Source organism: Sesamum indicum, linkage group LG8, assembly GCF_000512975.1.
Source record: "Sesamum indicum cultivar Zhongzhi No. 13 linkage group LG8, S_indicum_v1.0, whole genome shotgun sequence".
In the NCBI taxonomy this organism is placed as follows: domain Eukaryota; kingdom Viridiplantae; phylum Streptophyta; class Magnoliopsida; order Lamiales; family Pedaliaceae; genus Sesamum; species Sesamum indicum.
The window spans coordinates 4,578,345-4,605,825 of NC_026152.1; the positions used below are offsets into that span (position 1 = coordinate 4,578,345).

At 31.1% G+C, this 27,481-nt stretch overlaps 1 protein-coding gene across 1 annotated transcript in view; it reads left to right on the forward strand.

The window, feature by feature from the left end:
* The window catches only part of LOC105167785 (potassium channel SKOR), a 33,727-nt gene continuing 18,792 nt past the window's right edge, over nt 12,547-27,481 (forward strand). Inside the window, exons 1-4 of the mRNA XM_020696457.1 lie at nt 12,547-12,776; nt 14,766-14,990; nt 15,132-15,195; nt 18,507-18,846. Of these exons, the coding sequence (XP_020552116.1) occupies nt 12,559-12,776; nt 14,766-14,990; nt 15,132-15,195; nt 18,507-18,846 (847 nt within the window). The 5' untranslated portion in view covers nt 12,547-12,558. The remainder of the gene's footprint in view (nt 12,777-14,765; nt 14,991-15,131; nt 15,196-18,506; nt 18,847-27,481) is intronic.

Sequence of the window (27,481 nt, forward strand, 5' to 3'; positions counted from 1 at the left end):
AAGTAATAAAATCCTCTGTCCTCGGCAATATGTGTGTGCGACAGTGTGCGTGGAATATGACGGGGGAGTTTGTGTAAGGGTGTGTATGTTTTAAAATGAGGAAAAGTGGAAAGAGAGGCCCCACCGCCTCAATCAAAATCTCCCTCATTTTGTATATATATATATTACTTATATATATGAAATATTATTATTATTTTATATATTTAATTAAACTTTTCTTAAAATACCAATTACATCCTTTTTAATTTTTTTAATTACTATAATTTGCCCCAAATATTATAACGAACTCCAATTTAATCTGTTCAAGTTTTATTATATCCCAAATTCAATATATAATTTATTTACTAATTAATTTAAAATTTTAATAATTACCAATTAGTCTCACAATTACGTGAAAAATTCTACGGACGTCACAGTAAAACTCGTTATAAATACTTTGTAACGCCTCATTTAGCCGTGGTAGGCCTAGCCGTTACAAAAGCAGTTACAAAAAAAAAAAATATTACAAATTTAAAAAGAAGCCGATCCAATAAATTGATTTTTTTGTATTGTAATATATTGATGTATGAAATATATAATTTGTTTTTATACATGCATATCGTGCTTCGAAATGGCGCCCGTTGCGCCATACGTCATGGTTTAGGGGACTCTTGCGCCATGGGAACTGTGCCCCTTTAACAACTATGGTCAGAACAATTTTTACATTCAAAAGATGGATAATTAAAAAAAAAATATGTAATATAATCCTTTTAAATTGCTCTTATCAAATATGCACAGAAAAGTTAAATTGTGTACGATACATGTCCACTGAAACTCAAACACATGACTTTGAACTTATTCACTGGATTTCAATAATATTAATCACCTAATTATAGAGAAAGTCTCAAACTTATGTGTTGCATAAAACATAAGTAAGGTAATATTATTCAAATTTGATGGGCATAATTGAATATTCTGAAATCAACCATTCATGATTAAAGAAGAAATATTGAAGAAAAAATACATCAACAAGATAAAAGAATTACCGTATTATCTTGAGAGATGTTGCCATAATCACCTATAATGAATGAATTTCCACAGTAAAATGGTAAAACTATTATACATATTGATGCCATCTCAAACATTTTTTTTCACATACCCAAAATTAAAAAAATAGCCCTATCAAGCAAACGAACAGGCCTGACCTTGCTGGCTCATGAGTAAGGTAATTATGCCCCAAAATGTGTTTATTCTCACTAACATAACAAGCCCAACTAACAAACTCAATCCAGCAAGGAGACTCGTCGTATAACAGGGTCTACACGTCACACATATTTTCTAACATCATAAGCCACGTCATACCAAAAGATCTCTAACTGATACCACATAGACAACCTGTAATCAATTCATCAAGCAGTAGGAAAACAACTTCCTAGATTCTCGGAGTTGACTGGGCAAGACCTGTTCAAAAGGTCATAACGTTTTTTACATAAGTTCGAATCTCAATCCGAGTACTCTTTTATCTGTTAACTAACATGTGTAGCTTTCCAATGGTATATTATTTTCCATAACTATTTCACTCCACGATTATCTATAAATAAAGGACTTTTGCAGCCATTTTACTAGCTAAATATCTCATACTCTCATCCTCATTTTTCTCTCGGTTTTTAGCTCACTTTTACACTCCATATGAATTTCATCACTTTGGCATCATATTCAATCATTATTTTTACGATTTATTTATTCAGTAAAACTATTATTGACTTAAGTATCAGAATATTAATTATATTTTACAAGTTAGTTTCCTATTAATCTTAATATTTTTGTGAATACCCTTTAACTCTTGTGGTATGGTTCGACCCTGATATGCATCACTTACCTTAATTGAGAAAACTCTATATATTTCCTCAATAGTTAATAATTATTCTCTCTATCAACTTAACCTTTTAAATAAGGTGGTTGTTTAACACTCACTAGCCTCATCGCAAAGGTTCTTGATTTTCGATCAATTTATTTTTATTCTCAAATTCTTTGGGACTTAAATTGATTTGAGCATTGAAAGATTATTATCGGAATCAGTCCACGCCTCCATCATTTTGTTCATATTGGAGGCTAATTTAAGGAAAAAAGACATTTGCATTGGGAATTCCTTAAAAGTAGTTTTGTGTAACATCAAAACTAGTCTTAGTATATATATATATATGTAGAAGTCTTAGTATCAACTGACTGCAAATTAAAAAATAAGGCAAACATCGTAATTATACATGTTTAGGAACTCTATTTCTTGTGTAATGCATAAAATAAAATAAAATATAAATGCCACAGAGAATTTTTGGAGTATCACACTCTCTTAGGTTTTAGTAAATATATATAAAAAGATGCCTAAATGTACTGATATATCACAACTAGGGTTAAGTGAATAAATTATTTTTCCATGAAATGAGCTATTAGGATATTACAACCAATAATGTTTTGTCTAACAGTTATAAATAAAATTTTATGAATTTGAGTTTTATCGAACGAAGGAATATTTGTATTATTTTATGTGAATTTATACAATTACTTACTCTTTTTTCAATTCAAATAATAAAATTATTTTTTCCTATTTACTATTTGTTGTGGGTCTATCTATCACAACAATTCATTACCTTAATTTTAAAATATTAATTTACAGTCCAATCGAACAATTGTTTTATTTAATTTTGCTTAATTACGCACATCTATGTGTATAGGTTTTTTTTCTTCAAACATCGATGATATAGTAAATTATAGACAAATTATAATTACATTTCTTAAAATTTTATATAATTATATATTTTTTATTATTTAAAAAATTATAATTACTCCTTAAAGTAGTTCTAAGTTCTGCCAATTAAATTAAATCATATTGGCGTTAATGTATGAAATTGTGTTGCTACATAATTGTAGCTTAGGTGGTGTGGCTTTTTGGTCATGCACGAATTTATTTTCACAATTTAATCTTGTAATTTTATAATTTTGGTAATTTTAGTATTTTTGGTCGAAAAATTATATATGACATGCACATGATCTTATTAAAATACAATTTTAATTTTATAAATTAATTTGTACAGGACTAAAAATGCCAACAAAAATTATATTTTTCCAAGTAAAGATACTCGTGGTGCGGTGGGTGAGTCGGGCACAGTTCCCAAATCTTCGCTTTCGTTTTCAACATATTCACCTTCACCAGATATCTGTCGAGAACGTCATTTTCACAATTTTTCTCGTTTACACAAGAAAGAAAGAAAGAAGAAAAAACAAAGACAAGTTGAGGTCCAAGTTTTAATATTTTCTGTATGTCTTTTTTTTTCTTTTCTTTTCTTTTAATCTCATATTTTACCATATTACTGCTCGAAATTGGAGTAACTCTTGGACCAGATTTTTTAATTCACTGAGTTATTTTTATATATTTTTATCTAAGTTTTTAAGTCATATTTGTGTTCACATAAAAAAAGATATTTAGTTTTTCTAAATACTTCAAAACATAAAAATATAAAATCTTTGTTGCAATACCCTCCCCAGGCTAATTAAATTCAAACCCTATTGGTTTAAACCTTATTTTGACACCTAGGCTAACCCTAATTTTATATTTAATTTTATTTATTTATTTATTTATTTTTGAATTTAACTGCCAAAACCTCCTAAATGTTGGATTAAAAATTATAAATAAATTGTCCAAATGTGTTTATACCCTGCCACAATTTAGAAAGTACGTAAAAATACCTTATTCAAACTTTAAAATGTCTTGACAAAGCTAGCTACCAAGTTTTGGAATATTAAAATTTCTTTCTAATTCTAGCAAGAAAATATTTGATTTCTAATACTAATTTTGAAATGACAAGAACTTAAGAATCTTGTGCTAAATTTGTTAATAATTAATTACCAACATTTACTTTCCTTTCAAATTTTCTTTGAATATTGACATAATTTTTATAGTGAATTCAACTCAAATCCTAACTTTTAACGTTCTTGATTCGATCTATATAGCAGTGTGATATAAGTGTTTTAGTCTCACAATTGAATTTTAGCCAAGGCAAAATTACACTTTTACTTCAATACTTTTATTTCTCCATTTTAAGAAATTTTTATGATGGTCTCAAAACGGAAAGTATTCAAATTATTTAGTACTCTACTTTATAAAATTTTTAAAAATAATTCCAAAATTGGAAACTTGACATATTTAGTTCTTTGCTTTATGAAATTTATGAAAATAAATATCTCGAACTTTTTCAATTTTGGGACCATTTTAAAAGTTTCGTAAAGCATGGGACTAAATTTATTAAGTTTTTCTGATTTTGCCATCTTTCTAAAGATACCATAAAGTAGAGGACTAAAAATAGTGAACTCCTTATCCTATGGGACTAAAAACATAATTTCACCTTTTTAATTGCAATTGAGCAAAATTGCGCTGTTAATCCTATTTGACTAGGGGTGACATACGAGGCGAGCCGGCTCACGGCTCGATTTTGAGCTCGACTATTATTTCTGTTCATCAGCTCGCAAGATGTTTTTTTTTATTTTTTATATAAATTTTTTTATTTTTGAATTTTTTATATATTTAATTTTATATTCAATACTTGATCGATTTTATACTCAAAATTGATCATATATTATAATTATTAATCAATATCATACATTTTATTTTGGATAACAATAAAATATGGTACTTTTATTTATACATTTAATCTTTATACAAAAACAAATTTAATCAAAAAAATTATAATATTTTTTGTAACTAAAATTATTATTTAATATGAAAAATATAAACTTTATGCTATATTTGATATATATTTGTATTACCTTATACTTTTTTTAAATTGATAAGTAATTCACTTATAATTTTTTTATCTATTTCTGAGTTTTATATTTATATCAAGATACATACTATTGCATTATGCAATCTGTTTTATTATTCATAAATTTATGCAAAATTTAGTAATTCCTATGAAATAATCTAAAAATAATGATAATAATAATAATAATGATGGTTGAATAATTTTAATTATTATGTTATTATATATAATGAGATCAAAGAGTTTAATCAATAATTATGATATATTAAAATTCAGGCACTCGGTTCTTACTAAATTGAAATATATAGAAGATTGTGTCCATTAGATCATATCAGACGGTATGATTTAAAATCACATGGTCTGCTTCAACGATACACCGCCTTGAATGATTACTGTTATATTCCGAGTACGATATTTCGACATCCGTATATCCAATAAGTCTAAAATTTTATCAAATATATTTTTTTTGTAAATTTGATCACATCTAACGGTTTGATCAGAATTTGATGGCCCGACTAACTCATGTTGTTCAACTATGTAAGATAATAGTTACATCAATGTTATACTAACATTTATAAATATATAAATTTTGCAGATTGTGAACATTTATTAATTTCAACTATATTTATGTAAAATTTTGGTGATTCAATCCCATGATTTAATGTAATAATAATAATAATAATAGTAATGATAATAGTAGTAGTAGTAATAATAATAATAATAATAATAATAATTATAAAAAAATTATACCAAAAAACCATGTTCTCTTTCTTTTTTGTTCTTTATCCTCTCTCATTTCTCCCTAAATCCAACTCCTAAAACCTTAGCCCAAATCAACGATTGCAATCCTCCATCTACCAAGACAATGAGGATGACGCTCGCTATTGTGTCGGCCAACCAAGCAACGAGGACGACGCTTGCTTTCTGGCGAGAATTTCTTTCTTCACACAAGTAACGAAACGAACAGAGTGTGTAATCAGAGGAGGTTCAACTCCCGTAGAACCCTTTTCAAGTAGAAGCGCTAAAGCTCGTGCATTATAATACTGTTTCTGTGCCCATTGCTTACGCGGTAGGGCAACCTAAGGTGTTTCGAGGTAAGTTTTTAACTTTTTAAATTTTACAAGATGAAATTAGATTGCAAATGCACAGTTTTGCTTACCAGATTATAATGTATTAGGATTTATTGTGCATATGCATGTCTTCTGGTATAACTATGATGTACTGTCTATCTCAATCCTTGTAAGCTGGAGTAGGTTGACTCTCTTGTAATACTAAAGAATTTGAATGAGAATTGATTTCCAAGTGAAATTTCAGTAGGAAAATTAGCCATATCCTTCACTTAATGTTGTTTTTCTTCCTAGAGATGCTAAAATTTATATTAACAATGAGTAGAAAAATTAGCCATATCCTTCACTTAATTGTTGTTTCCTCCTAAAGATGCTAAAATCTATATAACAATGGTTAGTCACATAGATGAGGCTTGAACATGCATCTAATGCACAATGTTATACAGATGTACAGTTCTTTGTGTACTGATATTTACATACAGGCGTGTAATTGGTTGCTTCCTTTTCACATATAAGATGTTTTGCTTTAAGGAAGAGTCTGCTGTGTGCATCTGCCTTAAGAAAAGGCAGAGACATATAAAATACAAAGATTATATTGTTTTTAATCTTGTAAAATTTAAAGGGTTTATCAAGGGGGAGGAGTAACAGTTGCACGAATACCTACAAGCTTTGGGCATGATATCTTGTTGTGTCTATGGAAATAAATTAGTTTTTTGTTGATAAACAATGTCAAGAAACATGTATCAGGAAAAATGAAAAGTTGTATAGGCACATTTTGGTGATGTTGATGCAGAAGGCCTCTTCTTCACAACATTAGTTACATTATTAGAGGAAATGGTTTATTGGTTGGTAACAGTTGTGAATTTTGTCTTTTGTTTTCATCTTCAATTTCCTAAATGGGATGTTGTTTTTTAGAGGTTGATTTGTTCTAGTTTGACATTCAAATAACTTCGGCTAATCCACCCTACTGCACCCCTTTTTCTAACAATGGCTGAAATCATTTACTTATGGTCAACTATAAGTTGTCCTTTTTTGGTTGATGTCTCTGTATATTCTCTAAATCTGAGTAGTAGGTTTGGAGAATGAGCAGTAGTAGGAGGGTTGCATCTGACCACAATTAATACGGACTACGCGTACTAGATTCCATTTCCTTCGCATTAGTAGATGAATTTCTTTATTTATCTTTACTATCTATAAATGAGTAAATTTCTAAAATGTAGTTGTATTTTGCTGCACTCACAATTTGTTCATGGAGTTTCTAAAATGTGATAAAACTATTGAGAAAGTATGCGTTTAAACTTCAACTTCATTAGTTTTGTTGTTCTGTTCAGATATGAATATTTCAGCAAGTACTTTTGTCCCTATAGTCTATTCAACAAGTAATAAAGAGATGACTGATAGAGTTGATACGGATACTATTGGCACAAAGAAGAACATTGAGGCCAGTAAAGATGATGAAACTTTGGGGTCAAAACCCAAATATAAAAAAAAAATCATCAGTTTGATCAGATTTCACATAAATGAAGGATGCAGATAGAGTTATGAAGATCTCTTGTATACATTCTAAGAGGATGTATACCAAAACCAAAACTACTCCAATAACTCAATTGCATCAGCACTTGCAAAGTTGTGCTAACTATCTTAAAGCAAAAGCTGACAAAACTAAAGATGGACTTTTGCAAACACAACTTGGTTTTGTAACCAGTAGTGTAGATCCAACTTCTTGTCAAAGTCTGTATGTTGGGAAGTTTGATATGGAGAAGATGAAAGAATCAGTGGCTCATTGGATCATGATGCATGAGCATCCTTTTTCTATATGTGAAAAAAGAAGGATTCAATTTAATGCAAAGAAGAGAACGCCTGAGTGGCGAGGAATTACTAGAAACACAGCTAAAAGCTTATTGCATCAACGTTTATGAGGCAGAAAAGAGAAGTTGAAGAGTTTATTGAAAAATGTGAATAAAATCAGCCTCACAACGGATTGTTAAAAATCAAAGAACCAAAAGATCGAGTACATGATCATAACGGGTCATTGGATTGATGAAAGTTGGCAATTATAGAAGCATGTGCTTAACTTTGTTTATATTCCACCTCCACGTCGAGGTCTTGAAATTGCAATTGCCATTTGGCGCTGCTTGAAGGATTGGGGCATCGAGAGTAAGATCCACACCATATCTGTGGATAATGCTTCTGCCAATGATTTAGCTATTGTAAAATCTGAAGGATTATGTGAAAAAAAAAAAAAGGAGACTGCTTTGTGAGGGAAGACTATTCCATGATGTTGTGCCCATATACTTTATCTCATTGCTCAAGATGGATTTTGAGAGATTAAAAATATTGTTGATGCTAAATGTGTGATAGTGTAGAGTATGTCCGATGATCCGATGTAAGACTTAAAATATGAGATAGTGAAGCAATTGAATTTACCAAACAACAAGTTAGTTGGTGATTGTTGGACAAGGTGGAACTCAACATATGAAATGTTGGCTGCTGCAATCAAATTCAAAGATGTCTTCCCAAGGTTTGGTGATCAGGAATCACATTATGATATTTGTCCAAGTGCAGAGGATTGGATAAAAGCAAAGAAAGTGTGCTCGGTATTAGGTTATTTTGGACTGCTGCGCACATTGTTTCTGGAAGTGATTATCCTACTTCGAATTTGTTCCTTAATGAGGTGAGCACAGTGAAAGTTTTGTTAGATAAGAAGACATTGGAGAATGATATATTCATTAGCACATGGTTGTAAGAATGAAGAACAAGTTTGACAAATATTAGGGAGAGACCAATTTGCTGATGTCTATAGCAGCAGTTTTGGATCCAAGGTTTAAGTTAAGACCACTTGAATTCTGCTTTCCAAGACTATATTTTTCAAAAAATGTTGAGAGGCAGATTGCTATTGTTCGGAAGACATTATATGAGCTTTATTTTGAGTATGTGGCTATTTTCAACATTGACGACGAGTCAATTGGAGAAGGGCAAAGAAACAAACTATCAAATTGAGATCTTAGAAATGTTGAAACTCAATGTAGCTGGTCTGAGTATGCTGAATATTTGAAGTCAGAGGAATCTATTCAACTTCAAAAGTCTAAACTTGAGTTATATCTTGAGGAAAACTGTTATATATTGGAGAAGGATAAGAAGGAGAGAAAGACTTTGATGTTCTGGAATGATGGAGAGTTCATGTCTTGAAGTATAAGATTTTTTCAATAATGGCAAGAGATATTCTAGTTATCTTGATGTTCTGGAATGATGGAGAGTTCATGTCTTGGTACGGAAAGTAGAGTTATAGATAGATATCGTGCATCATTGACTTCTGACACGGTTCAGGTGTTGATGTGCGAAGGAGATTGGCTGAGAAAGCGCTTTGGAGTGAAGAAAAAATCTTTAATAAGTTCTTTTGTATTTTAAAATTTTGAAAATGTCACTATTGTTTTTAACATATTATAAGTGTATTGAATTTTATTCATTGATTTGCAGAGCGACAAAAAAGCAACATATGTAAATTTGGCGCTTGATGGTGATGTGCTAAATGTACCTCATATAAATCAACTGCTGAAAATTGTATCAGTTGTTTCTTTTGTTTGAGATGATTTAATGTGGTGGATTTGAGGTTTGAAGTTTGAGATTCGAGGTTTGAGGTTTGAGGTTTGAGGTTTGAGATTGGAGGTTGGAATTTGAGCATAGATACTTCAATTGGTATTGACATCAAATTACGTGGTAACTTATCTTTTTTGTTGGGTTTGTTAACTTTCTAGCAAACCATATCTATAATCTTATGCTATTCTCATTCACTTGCAAAGAGATATATATATATATATATATATATTGGTTGAATTGTGTTATATGGTTCTAATTTAGTTTATTCTCATTTATTTTATGTAGGTTTGAGACGATAGCAACAAGAACGACTTCGTTTATGTTGACTTTAGGGACTCTTGTTATACTTTTGAACAAACATGGGTTTAGAAAGGCTTTTGAGTTTTGATAAATGGTTGATTGATATTTAGGTAGATTTAATCTCTATATATTGTGGTTTTGTGATTTCTATTTGGTTTTATAAATTTGGTAAGACTTGTTTGTTTTTGTAAATGGTTAGTTGATTAATAATAAATTATTCTATAAATGTGTTCAAAATTATAATTTAAAATAGGGTATTACGAGCTCGAGCTCAAGTTCATCATGCAAGAATTGAGCTCGAGCCATAACTCTCAAAATCGAGCTCGAGCTCGAGCTCGAGAAAAGGTCGAGCTCAGCTTGAGCTCGACTCATTTACACCCTAACGTAAATCGCGTTGAATCATCCTCCTATAATATAAATTTAGTCTATCTCGCTTTTTAGCGACATCAATGACCAATCACAAGTATATCATATTTGCCCTGTCATTAATTTGGTTGGACCAAACGCATTTTAGACTAAGATTTTCTCTTACGAACCATTTCAAAAAAGCAATTTTGCCACAAAAAAAAAAGACTTAATTTTTCTTGGTGAGGTTAGATGTAATTGTGAGTGGGATGATTTTATTTTTCTATATTCTTTTTTCAGTTCTGTACTCCAAGTTTCTAAGTCATGAAATTTGGTATCAATCTATTCAATTTTCATTCGCCTGGAGTACACTTCGATAGGTTGACCGTTAAAATAAATGGTCAACCTAATTTTGGAGCAAAAATTAGGTGGGATATTGTTATATAAGGGCATCTTTGGCTGTCATTTTGTTCAACATACAAAGAGTTTCTATTTTGATTTTAATTTTATAATTGAGGACAATAATAATGTAAAAGAAAATATATATTTAACCCAATTTCTATAAAAAAATACTAATTCAAATTATTATGGAAATACCAATTCAAATATTTTCTCCCAATTCAAGTCATTATGAAAATGTGGAGCAATGTAGAGATAACCGCCTAATAATAATTCAAAAAAATTAATAGAGTATTATGTTTAATGACCACTGGCATTGTTCGCAAAAAATAAACAAAAAAATCTAATAATCCACTCAAAGGGTGTCAATGTACTTTTGAGTTGAATAAAATTACATATGCATACTTTGAATAGTATACCGTTATTTGTGCACAAAATAAAAATACACTTCAATTATTGGTTTTAGCAGAGAGAATATTGTATATAATTTTATTAAATCTTTCTATTTCACCAATAACAAAAAAGCAAAAAAAAAAAAATCATCTGTTAAAATAATTGAAAGAAAAATAGGAAAAATTATAGCATACCCTCGATTAATAGAGTATGACAACATTTATATTGTGGCCATGCAAACAAAAAAAAAAAAAAAAAGAAACATGTGGTTTTTCCAGTAAAATTGGATTAAATATGTATTTTTTTAAATTATTGTCCTCAACTATGAAACTGAAATCGAAATGAATCAAAATAGAGTTTTCTTTTTTTTTTTTTGTGTGTGTGTGTGTTGAATAAAGTGAAAGCCAAACATGCCCTTACATAGGCAAGTACCCGCCTAATTTTCTCTCCAAAATTGAAATCAAACGGTCAACTTAACGGAGAGTATTCAGACAGAAGAAAATTAAAAATTTTGGAGGCTAAATTTAATGACTTGAAAACGTAGAGGACTAAAACTGAAAAAAAAAGTATACTTTGAGTATAAAAATAAAATTATCCCAATGGTGAGTAATTAATTGTTCTAATAATTAACTCTATATCTTAAATGCTAAAACAAAGTACGGAATTTTAGTTTGAAGTCCGGCCAAATATGTAAAACATTTATTACATCAATAACGAGGAATGTGCATCTAATAAACCGTCCTTAGTTTCTTACATATTAATATAGTAGTAGCCTGCATGACTTTATATATGTCGACCCTTATCACTTCCATACAATACGTATATATATATATATATATATATATAGACACGCACACTATAAAATATATATATATATATAATATTTAAATTTAATTAATTATCATAATTAAAAATTAATAGTAATATTAAAAAATTATTAACCACGGTCACATATTAATTATTGATTGTGATTTTATCGAGTGTGGCTAATACATTTGTCATGGTTTAATGTCATGGAAAAAATAATTTTCATGAGGAATAAATTAAGGTTCTGCACGTCAATTTTAATTAATTGTGATTAATAATAGTTGTTACTACGTACGATTTTAATTCATAACGAATAAAATCATAACTAATACTAACTTTTTTTCCTAGTGGCAAATACCCACGTGGACAACCATTTCAGCTGTCTATACGATGTATATTAGTAAAAAATGTTAACCGCCAAGGGTAAAAATATAATTTAACATATATGAGACACATATTAAACAAATGCAACCCACTACACAATATAACTTCCAACACTATTATAAATACCAAAAATATTATTTTCCTTAGGCTAACTGTTATTCGTTGATAGTGACCACTCTTACTAAAAAACTCCCTCGAAAATCGTATTTTCACCTGGTGAGTTATCGTGTCGCAGGTAAAATTCCCAATTTTATCCTTTCATAAAAACATCCAACACATCAGTATAGATACCCACACAGATTGTCTTCTCCATCCGTATATTCCGATGAAAGCCATTTTCAGTAGATGCTTTGTTCTCTCTTTCCCCTGAAATCCAATCACGACTATTTGTCATCCCCACCACCGTATATATATAGAACTACGGACACACATACACACACATATAAATACGTATAAAATTATCATTGAAGAGTATGCATGAGAGTGTGAATGGGGACGTGGGCCGTTTGGATGGAATTGATGTAGGAGAGGAATACGCGGGGGAGGATTTGAGGGAGCGAATAAAATCATCTCGAGGGAGCCGGTTTAGGCTGATAGGGAACGAGCTGGGGCTCGACTCGGCCAGCCGCCGGTCCAGCAGACAGAAAGACCTCTGGCAAGGCTGCTTACTCGTTCACCCTGATCATAACAGGTAACCCTATACATACATGTGGTTATGTCTCTACATATACTGTCTTTGCTGAATAATTCTTATCCAAATCAAATTAATTACAGAACAAACCTCATATATTTCTATTGATCACTTTTTTTAATGTTATTTTTTTAAGTGACTAAAAATTAATTCTTGAAAATAGCCATGTGGCATAGGCACTATGGCTGTAAATGTGTGCATTTTGAAGGAAAATGAATCACTTTTGGTCCATAAAATATGCTTATTTTTCTTTTAATCCCATATTTTTTAGAAAATTAATTTTGGTTCCAACCTCAGCAAGAATTAAAAACAAAATCTACGAAAATATGGGATGACAAGTAAAAAAATTATTTTATGGGGCCAAATACAATATAATTTTCTTTCCGATGTGGATTTAACGTTCACGTGTATGTCATGTGGGCAGTATCTCGTTAATTTTTAATGGAGTGAAGAAAAAAAAAAAATAAATATGCTATTTGATAAGACTAGAGGTGGCAAATGGGGTGGATTGAATTGGGTGTGGATAATTAGGTCCAAATGAATTCTGTTCATAATAATTCGGGTCCAATATGAATTGAAATGAATCAGTCAAATACTGATCGTGCTAGAAATGATGGGTTTGGGTTCAATATAATAAAAAATTCAATTTTGTGATAGAAGTTTGAATTGTCATAAAATATTGTTATTAATTTTTAGTGAGTTATGTGTGTTATGATTCAAATATAATTATGAATTTTTAGCCTTTAATATTTCATTTTCTCAAAATATTGCACGGGGATTTTTTTATTTATTAGAAGAAAATTATATATGAGGACTAAAATTAAAAAAAATTAATATATATAATACAATGTGAGAAAATTATAATAAATGAGACTAAAATAAAAAAATACCCGAATATATGGAACCGAATATATAATATTTTATAAATATGATGAGATCCATTTCAGATCCATAAGAAATCATATGGAACCTGTCATCTAATTGGACTTATCAAATATATTAACCCACATTGGACTCATAATCATAATAACATTTTTCATAAATTGTATGATATTATTAAAAATGACATTTAATTGATTAATAAAAAGTCAAAAAATGAAATCCAATTATTAGGACTCATATAAAACCAATAATATATATATAATTGAATTTATTAAATATAACCCAAGTTAAACCATCTTAAACCCATAGGTTAAAGATTAGAAGTTGGAACAATGGGTTTTAACCCTAATTGCCATCATCCTCTAGATAAGACCAAATGTGCTGTATTTAGGATAATTTCACTTTTGGTCCTTTAAATTAGTCATTAAATTATTTTTCATACATAATATTCTTATTTTATCAATTTTGGTCAAAAAATTTTCTTAAAAATGATCAAAGTTAGTCTTGACGGTTAGTTGATCGTCTAAGTTAACAGATGGACCTTTTTAGAGGGAAAAAGAAAAATGCAACAAACCAACAATGAAAACCAAAATTTAACAGTCCCTTGTTTGTCACATGGAAAAAAGGCGTGGGGCATCATTTGAGTGCAAAATAGCTAAAATTGAGAGAAATTCATTTTGTTCCCATAAGTTACTACTAGATCACTTTCAGTGTCCTATGTTCTGATCTCATCAATTTTGTCCCAAATTTTCTTACAATAATCAACTTTAGTTGACCAAAAAGGTCCTTCCGATGTTTAGATGGTCAATTAACACTCAAAACTAACTTTGGTCATTTTAAGAAAATTTGAGAATCAAAATCGATGAGGTAGGAACATGAGGTACCAGAAGTAAGGAGATCAAAAATGAAATTATTCTTGCTATAATTTTATCAAAAGAAAAGGACTAAAATTAAAATCTTGTAAGTCAAAGGTTGAACTAAAAGTAAACAATCGGCCTATCTTATTAGATCAAAAATGTGATTTTGCCCTACTGCTGAGCACAGTTAGTCCATAGCAAGCACTGCTTTTCACAACTGGGAATATTGATTCTTGAAGGAAAAATGCAGGTGGTACAGGGCGTGGGAGAAGTTCATACTAATATGGGCAATTTACTCATCATTCTTTACTCCAATGGAGTTCGGATTCTTCAGGGGACTGCCCAAGAACCTAATCTTTTTAGACATTGCTGGTCAAGTGGCATTCCTCCTCGACATCATCTTGCAATTCTTTGTGATCTATAGAGATAGCCACTCCTACAAAATGGTCTACAACCGGAACCTCATTGCCCGTCGGTTAGTTCTCTAGTTTACAGGGTTAAATGCAATTTACCCTCTTGTGTTATGTGAAATGAGTAAATAAATCGTTATGCTGTATAACTCTGCATTGTTTTTATATACGTTCCTAATTAATGTTCTTTTGTTTGGTTTCTGCAGATATCTCAAATCTCATTTTTTCACCGATTTCCTAAGTTGTATGCCTTGCGATATTATTTATAAGGTTTGGTTCTCTGGTTCCCTCAATTGTCTTCAACATATCATATTTGCCATATACCGTTTTTGTATTTCCAAAAATACAAAGGGTGATAATACACGGATTAAATGTAATTTACCCTATGTATTAATGAAAAAATGCAAAAAAAATTTATAGAAAAATAAAGTGCAAAAACTCTCTTTATAATTTAAAAAATGATGTAATTTACCATCCTTCCCAAGCTTGATTACGCGCTTCTCATGTGCTATTGACCATTAGTTTCACAGTCAAACTTATAGGGGAAGCAATAGTGATAAAAATAGAAACATTAGGTGCCAAGATTGATGAGTTCAAAACATGAGGTACTAAAACTGAATTGATGGTATAGTTAGGGTACCAAAAGTGAATTATCCATATGTTGTTTTATTGAAGTTGTTTGAATATTGTAATCCTAGTATATTGGTTGATTTAAAAATATTAATATTATTTTAAAAAATAAAAATACATAAATTTAATGAACATTTGATGGGGGTCAAGATGCATAGTCAGCCTAGTTAGACTAACTCAATCCAAAATTAAATTGAACCAATAAAAATATGGGCTGATTTGGCCCAGACTCGCTTGGGATTGGGCTGGTCTTGGGCCAGTCTCAAGAATCGATACCTGGTATCAGCCTAGCCCAGTAGCTAGGACCACCTACTACTATCGAGCTTGGGACGGGCCTGTTGGGCTTTCTTTTTTTTCTTTTTTTAATGATGCATGATGTGTAATTTTTATTTTATTCTTCTAAGATGACTATTCTAATAGTTTTTTTATACTTATGAAACTCTAAAAACTTTTATCTTTATTGTTTTAGTTCTAAATTTTTAGTACTTTACTCATTAATACTCTTTGTTTTTTTTTTTCAAAATTTATTTGAAGTCCTTTTTGGATTATTATTATTTAAAATTATTATTGTGAGCTTGTTAATCAAATTATTATTGAAGTCCATTATATATTTTTAACTATTATTTTTTCATAATAAATTTTCGTGTGATCTAATTTATTATTTATTTTTTTCTAAGATAATTATAAATTTCAGTAATAGTTTATAAGAAAACTTCAATATCATAAAACAAAATCATAAAACAATTACATTCAGATTTGATGCAGGCCTGGTCTGGGCCTAGTCCAAACCTCAATCGGCCCGATCCATGGGTTACACCTGAGTTTAAAAATGAATTGAATTGGAGCCCATTTAGAGGTTTAGGACCGCCATAAGATCTGTCATGAATAATAATTGCCCATCTTAAGCCGGATGTTTTTGAGCTAATCCATACCGATCAAATCGACGTAGCCCACTATGCACCTTGATAGGGAGGGGGGGTGCTTTTCACTTGCAACGATTCTGAATCGACAATAAGTAGCGGGGGCTTTTCACTTGCAACGATTCTGAATCGACAATAAGTAGCAACTGCAAGACTATTTGTCACGACTTGGATAAAAACAGGACTATTTACATGTGTTTTGTAAGATGAATTATAGGATTAAATTTATCAATGTTATAGTAATATGATAAAATGTGTTAAAAACGTAATAGTTGGAGTTCTAAACGTAGTTTCGGAAAGATGAAGGACTAAGAGTAAAATATCCCTCAGTTAAAGACCTAAAATAAAATTTTGCCAAAAAAGTGAGAGATCACTAATATTTAGAATATTTGAATTGAAATTTTTAGGATGGCCACTAAAAAAGTATATCTAAAGGAGACTTGCAAGCTCGTGAAACTTATACGAAGATGATGAGGAAAAATTGCATGTTACGTTCCATAAGTTAGTCTCTTCTTTAGTCTCATTGTTTTCAAATTGATCATTATTACAAGAAAATAACTCAATACCAATGGAAAAAAATTAATGTCGAGCTAATTAGCAAATAAAATTTCGTTGCTAATCTACATCATTGAATACAAAAAATTTACTTGCTAATGAATTTAACAATGAAACTTTATTTGCTAAAGAATTTAGCAAGGAATTGCTTAAAATATAGAGTAAATAATGTAGATTAGTAACGAAAGCTTTACTTGCTAATTAGTTTAATGTTGATCTTAGTATCAAAGTTTTTTGCAGCTCTTGAGCTATTTTTTTGGGGAAAATGCATACCACCAACCTGTGATATCCAAAATGAGTAAATTACCGTTCTGTAAAGAACAAAATACCAAATTATCTCCATGTCTTCTTCAATAATAAGCAAATTAACCCCCAAAAGAGGTGGTGTATTAGACGCTCCTTTAATGCAATTTTGATTGGTTTTTTTAAATAATAAAATATTATTTTATATAAAAATATATAATATTATTATTATATACAATATATCTTTATTTAAACATAAAGGAACTAACTTATCGCCGCTGGCCGCTGGCCGCCAGCCTCCCTCCCCTTCCACAAAAACCCTACCCCAGTTTGTGTCCCAAAACCCTTCCCCTGACACCCTGCCCTTCCCCCATCGCCGTCGCCCACCCCCTACCCCAAAAAGCTGTTCTTGTTGCTGCCCCCTTCCCCAGAAATCCTTTCTGTCACCGCCCACTCTTTACCCCAAAAACCCTTCCCCCTTCCCTTGTCGCCGCCCCCTTCCCCGTCGTAGCCTCCTTCCCCCGTGCCCATGGTTGCCGTCACCGTTGCCACCCTGCGCCTCCATCCACTGTCAGTCTCTTTTTCTGTCTCTTTGTGTATATATAAGTATATATACATGTATATATCATTATAATTATAATTATAATATATTTTGTTAAAAATTATATAAATATATCTTATATAAAAATTTATTTTTAAATCCAGAACGTTGATTTTGAATTGAAATAAAATCTAGTCCATTGATTTACTAGTTAAATTTGAACCTTATATTCAAAATCAAATCCGACGGTTCTTAAATAATATTATAAATATAATTTTTTATAATTTAATTTAAAAAAATTAAAGAAAAAGCATGTGCAGTTCACGAATCGCATGGGAGAGGGTAATTTGCTGAATTTTGAAGAATATAGAGAGGTAACTTGGTATTTTCTTTTCATTGGGGGGGAATTTGCTCATTTTGGATATCACATGGGGTGATATACATTTTTTTCTATTTTTTTTAATGTACTTTGTATCTTATAACTCTAAAAAATTTGCAATTTTAGTTCTAAATTTTAATTCCATTAATTTTTCTTTTACAAAACGACCTTAATTCTTCTCAAAACTTAAAAGAGCTCGCACCATGCTCGCATGTGTTATATTTCTGTGGAAAAACAATGGACAAAACGTAGCGCTAACTTGTTGGATGTAAAACGAAATTTTGAAATCGTGTTTCCTGTGGTTAATAATTAGGGAATTGGAGAAAAAGAAGAGGTGAGATATCTTTTGTGGATCAGATTGACTCGGATTCGCAAGGTCACTGATTTCTTCCGGAGACTGGAAAAGGATATTAGAATCAACTATCTGTTTACGAGGATAGTAAAACTTCTGAGTGTGCAGCTCTACTGCGCGCATACAGCAGCCTGCATTTTCTACTATTTGGCAACTACTCTGCCTGAGGAGAAAGAAGGATACACTTGGATCGGGAGTTTGAAAATGGGCGACTACAGTTATGCCCACTTCAGAGAGATTGATATCTGGAGACGATACACCACTTCTATGTATTTCGCAATTGTCACCATGTCAACTGTCGGTGAGTCCTAATTCTTTGCTGGGGGAAAAATGCAATTTTAGTTTGAAAATTTAGAAATTTTGACATTTTTTATTCTCTATGAATTGGATTTGGTAATTTAGTACTATAATTTTAAAATTTTGGTAATTTTAGTTATTTTTCAACCAATTTGACTAAAAATTGCATATGACTTGCCATGACCTGAGTAAATAGTAATTTTAGTCTTGTAACTTAGAAGGCTGACATTTTTCGTCCTGCATAGATTAACTTACAGGACTAAAATTATATTTTAATTGGGTTATGTGCAAGTCACATGTAATTTTTTTATCAAATTGATCGGAAAAGACTAAATTTACCAAAAATTTAAAGTTATATTACTAAATTATAAAAATAAATTTGTACAAGATCAAAAGTGCCACCTCCCAAAATTAGAGGACTAAAATTGAAATTTTCCCTTCTTGCAAGTCAAGATTTTACTGAGAAATGACCAAGTTCATGATCTAATATGGAAAAACTATTCAAGAAATTAGCTTTTTTATCTTCATGGGAAATTTCACTTTGGGTCCCTGAGGATTAATTAAATACAATAGCTTACCCCCTAAAAAATTAAAACAGTTCAAAACCCTCTACATAAAAAAGATACAAAAAACTCCCCTGATACGTGAAAACTGATGCACGCTACCTCCCAGTCCGAGGGGCTTTTATGCATCATTTTTCAAATGGCAAGAGAGTTTTTAGTACCATCTTTTATCATTAGGTTTTTTTCTTTAACGTTTCTAATTTCACAAGGGTAATTGTAAATAGGGTAAATTGCATAATACCTCCTGTATTTTGATTAAATAGTGTGAAACCCCCTGTGTTAATTTAATAGACAAAAAACCCCGTATTTTATAAAATACAGCAAAAAATCCCTCTCTATTAAAAACAAACGGAGAGTGACTCACACTCGCCTTTTGTGCGAGTGAGCTTCATTTTTTTATCTTTTTGAGGATTACTTTAAGTATATAAATATCCATTTTGCACCTTTCTTTCATATCTAACTACATTTTAGATTGATTTATTTATGTTATTTTATTTATATATATCTCATTATATATTTAATTCATTTAAATTACCTTTTGAGTTCACATATATTATAAAAAAGTATATTTATTATGAAATATATTAATTTAAATATAAAAACAACTAAACAGTATATACTAAAAATTTGATTTAAAAAAATACAAATTGAATATTCTAAAATTATTTTTAAATTAAAAATTCATACCAAATATAATTTAAATATAAAATACATATTTAATATAGTAAATTTTTTTTTCAATTAAAAATTCATATGAGATATTAAAATTACTTATAATAATTATTTATTATTAACTAAATTAAATTATTATTAATTAAACTATATTTCAATGAATTTTATTTTTTTATAAAATATACTAATTAAATATCAAAATACCAACAAATTATATTAATTAGTTTATATTATATTTTTTACTATAAATATTATTTAAAATATTTTTATTTTTAAAAAATAGATTTTTTTTCTTCTTCTTCTTCCCGTGGCCGGCGATGGCACCTGGTGAAACGAGGGCGACCTCACCATCGCTCTCTGTGCGCAAGGGCAAAGGCGATGTTGCCAAGACTATTCTAGGTGACGGCTTCACTGTCCACATAAATGGCGACGGTCACCGCCTATTATATTTGTATATATATATATATATTTATAGTGTATATATAATTATATATAAATAAAAAATAAATTTTAAATTACTTAAAATTTGGGCATTCATTTTTAACAATTGAGATTAATGGTTGATATAATGATGGTATAACGGGCAATTTAGGACAAAAATCTAACACCATTAAACTTAGTTAACGGAAGAAAAGAATATGCAATATTTTGAAAAATATAGAGGATTTTTTGCGTATTTTTTTAACACAGGGGGTTTTAGCTAAATTTTAAAAATACAAGAGGTTTTATGCAATTTATATTTGTAAATAACCATAAGTTAGTCATTAAATTAATTTTGGTACTCCATATTATGTTTTTATCAATTTTGGTCCCCAAACTTTTTTGAAGTGCTCAAAGCTATTTGATTGTAGAAATTAACAACCCATACCTACCATACCAAAAAGTTAGAGGACCAAATTGTCAAACCCCTGTATATACAGGACAAAAACTCCATTAAACCCTATTTGAAAACTGATGCACACTACCTCCCAATCCAAGGTTCTTTTTGCATCATTTTTCAAATGAAAGGGAGTTTGTAGTACCTTCTTTTATCATAGGTTTTTTCCTTCACTTCTCTCATTTTACAGGGAGTAATTGTATTTAACCATGAGTTAGTAATTAAATTATTTTCAATACTTTATATTTTGATTTCATCAATTTTTGTTCCCAAGTTTTCTTGTTATGATCAAAATTGTCCTAACCGTTAGTTGATTGTCTAAACTAAAGGAAAGATCTTTTATAGTGAAAAAAGCAGCAGGAAACTAACAATAAAGACGAAAAATTAACAGCCCATGCTTGCCATTTGGAAAAGAGGTGGTATAGATGGAATATTTTGGGGGTGAAATTTAGTGACTAACTTAGGGGATCAAAAGTAAAATCTATCCATTTTATTTATTATGAGGGTAAATTACAACTATATCCCTGAGATTTAGTATAATTACAAATACCCTTTTGTTGTTGAAAAATTAAAAATATCCTATAAATGAAAAATGATTATGTAGCCTCTAAATGATGAGGTAAAACTACTATTTTATCCTTGTTGATTTTTTAAAAGAAAAACATTTGGAAAAAGTATATTAAAAAGATTGAGGGTAAATAAAGTAAATAATGCATAGAGAATATTACTGCATGAGAATATTTTAGAAAACTCTATAAAAATATATAAAATTATAATTAATAATATAAAAGATATTTTAGTCAGTTCACTATAAAAAGTAGACGAATACCTGAAGGAGGCTGACAGATGAGCTTGTTGTTTGTTAGAATCAAAAGTATTTAATTATAATTTTTGCAACAACTTAAAGATATTAATAATTATGTCAAACTTTAAGAAAAGTGGTTGTCATTTAACCTTATTTTGAGCTTGAATTCCTACTCCTCTATTACCATATACTTGTAGATTATGCATAATTTAGTGGAATGTGTGGACATAAATTATAGGCAATATTGCATTTTTCGCCCTGTATTAATAAGGGGTTGGCAATTTTGGTCCTCTATCTTTTGAGGTGGCAATTTTGGTCCTATATCTTTCAAATGTTTGCGATTTTGGTCCTTTAGCTAATTTTATGACCATTTTGCTCTAGTGAAAAAATTAACCGTAGTCCACTACATGCTCTAAGACAGGCCCAACATGCTTTTGAAATAAATTAAACCTTCATAAATTCATACCTGTTTTGACCGCTTTGGTCTCGGGTATTCCAAGTCCTCGATTTTACGAATTTTCTCCAACCACACTACCACGGTAGATGGTTCGCAGGTACTTGACTCTTTCAAAAATAAAAAACACCGCCCTATTTTATTTTCCACTTTAGGGCGTAAAAGCACTCCAATATAGAGACTTAATTGAATTTTGGACAAACAAGTTGAATATAAGTCTTACTTTTACTGAATGAACAGTTTAGTTTCTTATATAATAGAGGATTTGACTCGTTGGGAAAACACCCATAAACTAAGAATTAGAAAAAATTACAAAAATTTAGATCCTCAGAATATCATGTTTTGAAGAATTGGAGAAAATTTCTTATGATGCCCATCTGCTTCATTGCTCCCTTAATTATAGACATCCATAGACTTCAAATTTGGACTCCAAACTTATTTTTGATGACGTCACTGCGTTCATCATCACCTTGTTTCTTTTGGATGACGTCATTGCGTTCGTCATCTCTGCATTATTTTCAATTGTTGGCTATAATGGCTTGTCTACCATGTGATTGCTAGTTGGCCTTTTTGCTTCTAACTATTGGCCTTTGTCATCTTGTTCGACAGTCTCACTTTTGAATTTTTACATTCTGCAATTTTTACTTCGCCTTGTAAATATCCTTTCTTTTACCGTTGTCCTGCTTTGGTTCGGGTTGTTTTTGGATGACCCAATTCTTTGTCCAGAACAGGGGCTTTTCTTATTTTTCATAGCAATGGCATATGTGGTTTTTCCATTGCCCAACATGCAACATGTTATATGTCGTCATTCTCGTGGCCTCAGTTGAATGCAACTTGTTCTCCTATTCGAGCATTCTCTTTTTCTCGAACATGTTTTCTGCAAACTTAGTATTTTTCCCTGTCAAGAAATTTAACAGGAATGATCCATCTAATTTGTGTGAAAATATTTTAAATGGATACTTGACTTTGTCCGTCTTGGTGAGACACCCATAGACCCCAAGCTCTCTTGATACAAATATTATTCTCACTAATGACTGATACCAGTGGAGCTTCTCCTGAGACAACCTTAATTTTGTTAAAAGCTACTATGTCTGGTCTTTGCAACTTGATGAAATAGAATGCTAGATGAGACCTTTTTTTTTTTCCTGCTGTTTCTGGAACTGCTGATATGAATTTTAACTCCAGAATATCTCCTCTCTTCAAGTGGGGGTTATTTTGCCAAGAATTATACACCGCCCTACTAATCTACTCCAGAAATTTTGAGATTTCCAAAAAACTCGAGACATAGTATGAATTGAAGCTAGTAACCTAAAGTCATACCATTCTCGAATCTCTTCTCGTTTGGACCCTTCTAACATCCAGACTGGGTTATATTTTTTGGATGTCTGGATGATGGTCTTGCTTGGGTTGACACCTTTGTGAGAAATTAATTTTTTCCACATTTGCTAATAAAACTGCCAAGTAGAAGAAGAAGGTATTAACTCGTTATGATTAACCTTAGAGGTGTCAGTCATCGCCTAAGGCTAATCTCTCCCTCTTTTATCTCGAGGTGCTGGGTTGACTAGATTCATTAGAGGTTTGCACTCCTTGTGACTCGATTGTTGTCGTTTCATCAGAATTTAGTGATAACCTCATACAAGCAGTACTTGAATCTGCCACTACAGGTTTAGAGCCCTGTACTCTAAGGGCATGTTTATGGTCATGCTCTGGCAACTCGCGAGTCATCACCGAGGGCGATGCCTTTCGAATTGATTCTTGTAAATCATTCTATGGCGAGGTTGAAGCCACCATGGTACTCCTTATTGCGATCTGGACAGTGTCAAGATCAGCTCTTTGAACTTGGCCAGCTACTTGGGTTTTCATCGGTAGCTATCCGAACTTTTTATCAAACTCCTCAAGGTTCTCCTTAAGATGCCTGGGCCTTAGAATCATAGAGTTTGCTTCCCATGTCTCCATTTCTTGTCAGAAAATTTGCAAAAATATTTTTGTGAAATTTTATAACGACAATATTATAGCAATAATATTGACATTCAGCTTGCCATTTGATAATATGTGCTCTCAATTTTGGATTCTAATTTGTTTTCAAGAAAGATTTAATATTGATATTATGAACTTTTAAGATGAATTCTTTAGCAATTAGAAATAAATGCCATTTCTTAAAAGTCTTCCAGACTGCAAACAACTCTTTCTCGTTGATGTGCTAAACTTGGGCCCGTTGTTCTGAGAACAACCTACTGTATATCAATAAGCTTCTTCTTCTGTAGTAGTCTTTTTCATGAGCACTGTCTCTCATCTATATTCATTGGCATTTGTCTAGATTACCGATTCATCTTCGTCCTGTGGTATGACGAGCTTAGACAGGTTACTGCAAACTTGTTTTAGCTCACAAATCCTTTAAGTGTGGATTTCTTTCCATTTTCCCTTTGAACTTTCTGTTTCTTTCAAAAGTGGTCGGAAAATTCCTTTTGTATTTTGCAAGATCCTTAATAAAGGTCATTATAAAATTAATAACTCCCCAAAAGCTCTACAAGTGCTTTTTGTCTTTGAGTATGTTTAAAAAATTGCGGATTTTCTCCACAATATGGTCCTGTAACTCAATACCTGCTTTGTCAATAAGAATTTTTAGAAATTCAATTGTATTGACAGCAAAAGTAGCTTTCTTCTCAGAAAGCACTAAATCTTCTCTATGACATGCGTTAGAAAATATCTCAAGATATCTAACATGATCTTTCATATTTTTGGATGCAAGAAGTATGTTGTCAATGTAGACAAACATAAACTCAAAATAATCTTTGAAAAGATTATCTATTTTTCTTTAAAATATTTGGGGTGCATTAGCTAATCCCATTGATAGCATATTCTCGATATACTGTCTCTGTGGTGTGGAGAATACAGTAATTTTCTTGATTCACTCTCCTTCTTAATCTAATAAAAATTATATTTGCAATCAAAGATTGAAAACACTTTTGCACCTTTAATGCAGTTAATTAAGTGCTCTCTACTCGGATTGCAATAACCATCAAATTCTAATATTCTATTAATTCCTTAATAGTTAATTACCAACCTGAGTTTACCTCTTTTTATCTAACTATGGTTTCTTACCAGAAAGCCAGCGCTATTGTAAGCAGAGACTCCAAGCTTGATGAGTCCAAGATTGATATACTCCTTGATAATCTTCTGCATATATCTCTTATCCTCCATGTTCATTTGGGTAGGTTTGTATCAAACATACTCGTACTTGCACTCCTCTTTAACCTTTAGAGTAGCTTTAATTTTGTTCCTATCTCAGCATGCTAGAGAGTTCTCACTAAAATTCCTCTAGATAAGTCTCATGACGTTCTCAAGAGAGAGCTTGCTTTCTTCGCTAATATCTAGCGATTTTATCTCCTATAATGCTTCTATAAGATTCTTTATCTCCTCCTCAGATTCTTCATAGAAGCTATTGCTATCAATGAATCCGTTTTGCCTAAAAGATAAAAGGGTTTTTATCAAATTTTCACTTATCCTCCATTTTCAGTTAGGTCAATTTGGCATCATCAGCACGGTTGCTGCGAAAATTTATGGGCTTTATCCTGTTAAATGCCTTTTCTCTTTGCAAAACTTATATATCACTACCACAATTGGTAGTAAAAATAAACAGTTTTCTAGTGTTATCTTGCACATATTTTGCAAAGGTTTGAATAAAATTGTTGCCCAATAAAATATCAGCACCTGTATCATGAAAGTAGATAGAAGGCATTTTCACCCTATACTAAGGTGTTCCAAATGCTCTCCCAATCATGATTTTTTCCTCTCTTATACCCTTATTGACTATTAGGATTTTTTGTGAAGAATCCTTGCATTCAATAATGGGTAAAGTTTTCATATATATATGAAAAAGAGACTCGTCATTCAATCCTTATGGTAACACCATCAATACTGAATTTTATACCGTTATCTTTGAGGAAACTTAGTTCTAAGAGCTAAGTTTTCGGTCTAAAACTGGGTGATCTTTTATAACGATATCAACACCACCTATTCTAAGTATTCTAATTAGATCTGGTGTCATTACCTTAGCAAATTCTTTGAAAATCCTAGGAATTTCAATATACTCTTTCCTAGAAAACAAATCAGAATGATGTGTGTTGGAAAGGGCATAAGTTATTTTATAAGTTATAGAATATGGTCTATTACCTTCTTTTATTAGATCTTTTCTTTTAAAATCCTGATGAAGGGTTAAGACTCAACTGAAATCTTGGTCTGCTAGGTTGTATGCAATCTTAGGATGAATATATCAAGCACTAATTTTTCTGCTTACAAATTACCTATCATTGTCCCAAGACAACCATTTCCTAAGTTATTGATTCTTCTATGCATTATAGATAAATGTATTTTTGAATCAATTCCTTTTTTAAAAGTTGCTTTTATTACTACTTCAATAGTTTCTATATGGATGCATTTCATATTAAAAGTTTCATTTGCTCTAAACTTACTTAATTCCTCAAGAATTTCTATTTAGGAATAAGCTGCATTTCTGTCACATTACCAGTAAGCTCCATGGGAATAGCAAATTCACTCGAACTTTGTAGATTATGTGATGTTTCTTTGGTTCAACCCTATCTGGTTGAGGATTCTCCCAATTCCTCCAATCCTAAATCCATCATATGGGGTGAGGTTGGAGTCTTGACGATGATTCTTTCCATGGTTTCATTTGATATCATCATCCTTGAAAAAAGAATTCTGATAGGATTTCAGAGGTCTGAAGCTTATCTCCCTCATTGTAGTTATTCTGACCGGTTGAAGATCCATCTGAATCAATCTCTATTCCCTCCTCATAGACACTTTCGCCTAAAGGAAGGTCCTCAAATTGGTAAATAGGTACCAAAATCGCCGTAGGAGACTGCATTTAGGATATCATCCGTGGATTCAAATTTTTGTAATTCACCACATTTTTGCAGGCAGTCTGAAGATATATGGCCTTTTGCTCCGCAAGTCCAGCAATTGTAGTTCTTGAAAACTTTCATTGGCTCGGGTATGGGCTTGCTTGAAAGTTCTCCTTGTAGGAGTTCTTCCTGTGGATCTTGCATCTGTTCCTCTAAATCCTTGGGATGAAGCCCTTGTTGGTTCGGTCTTCTGTCCAAATTTGTATGTTCTGAGTTTTCATTTGGACCACCATGATCTTCTCCTAAAAGAGGTTTCTCCTAGGGTTGGAATCACTACTCTGCTTCTTACTCTTCCTTGGCTCGCTTGATTCTCCTATAATTTTTGGAAAATCATGTTATCGCGACA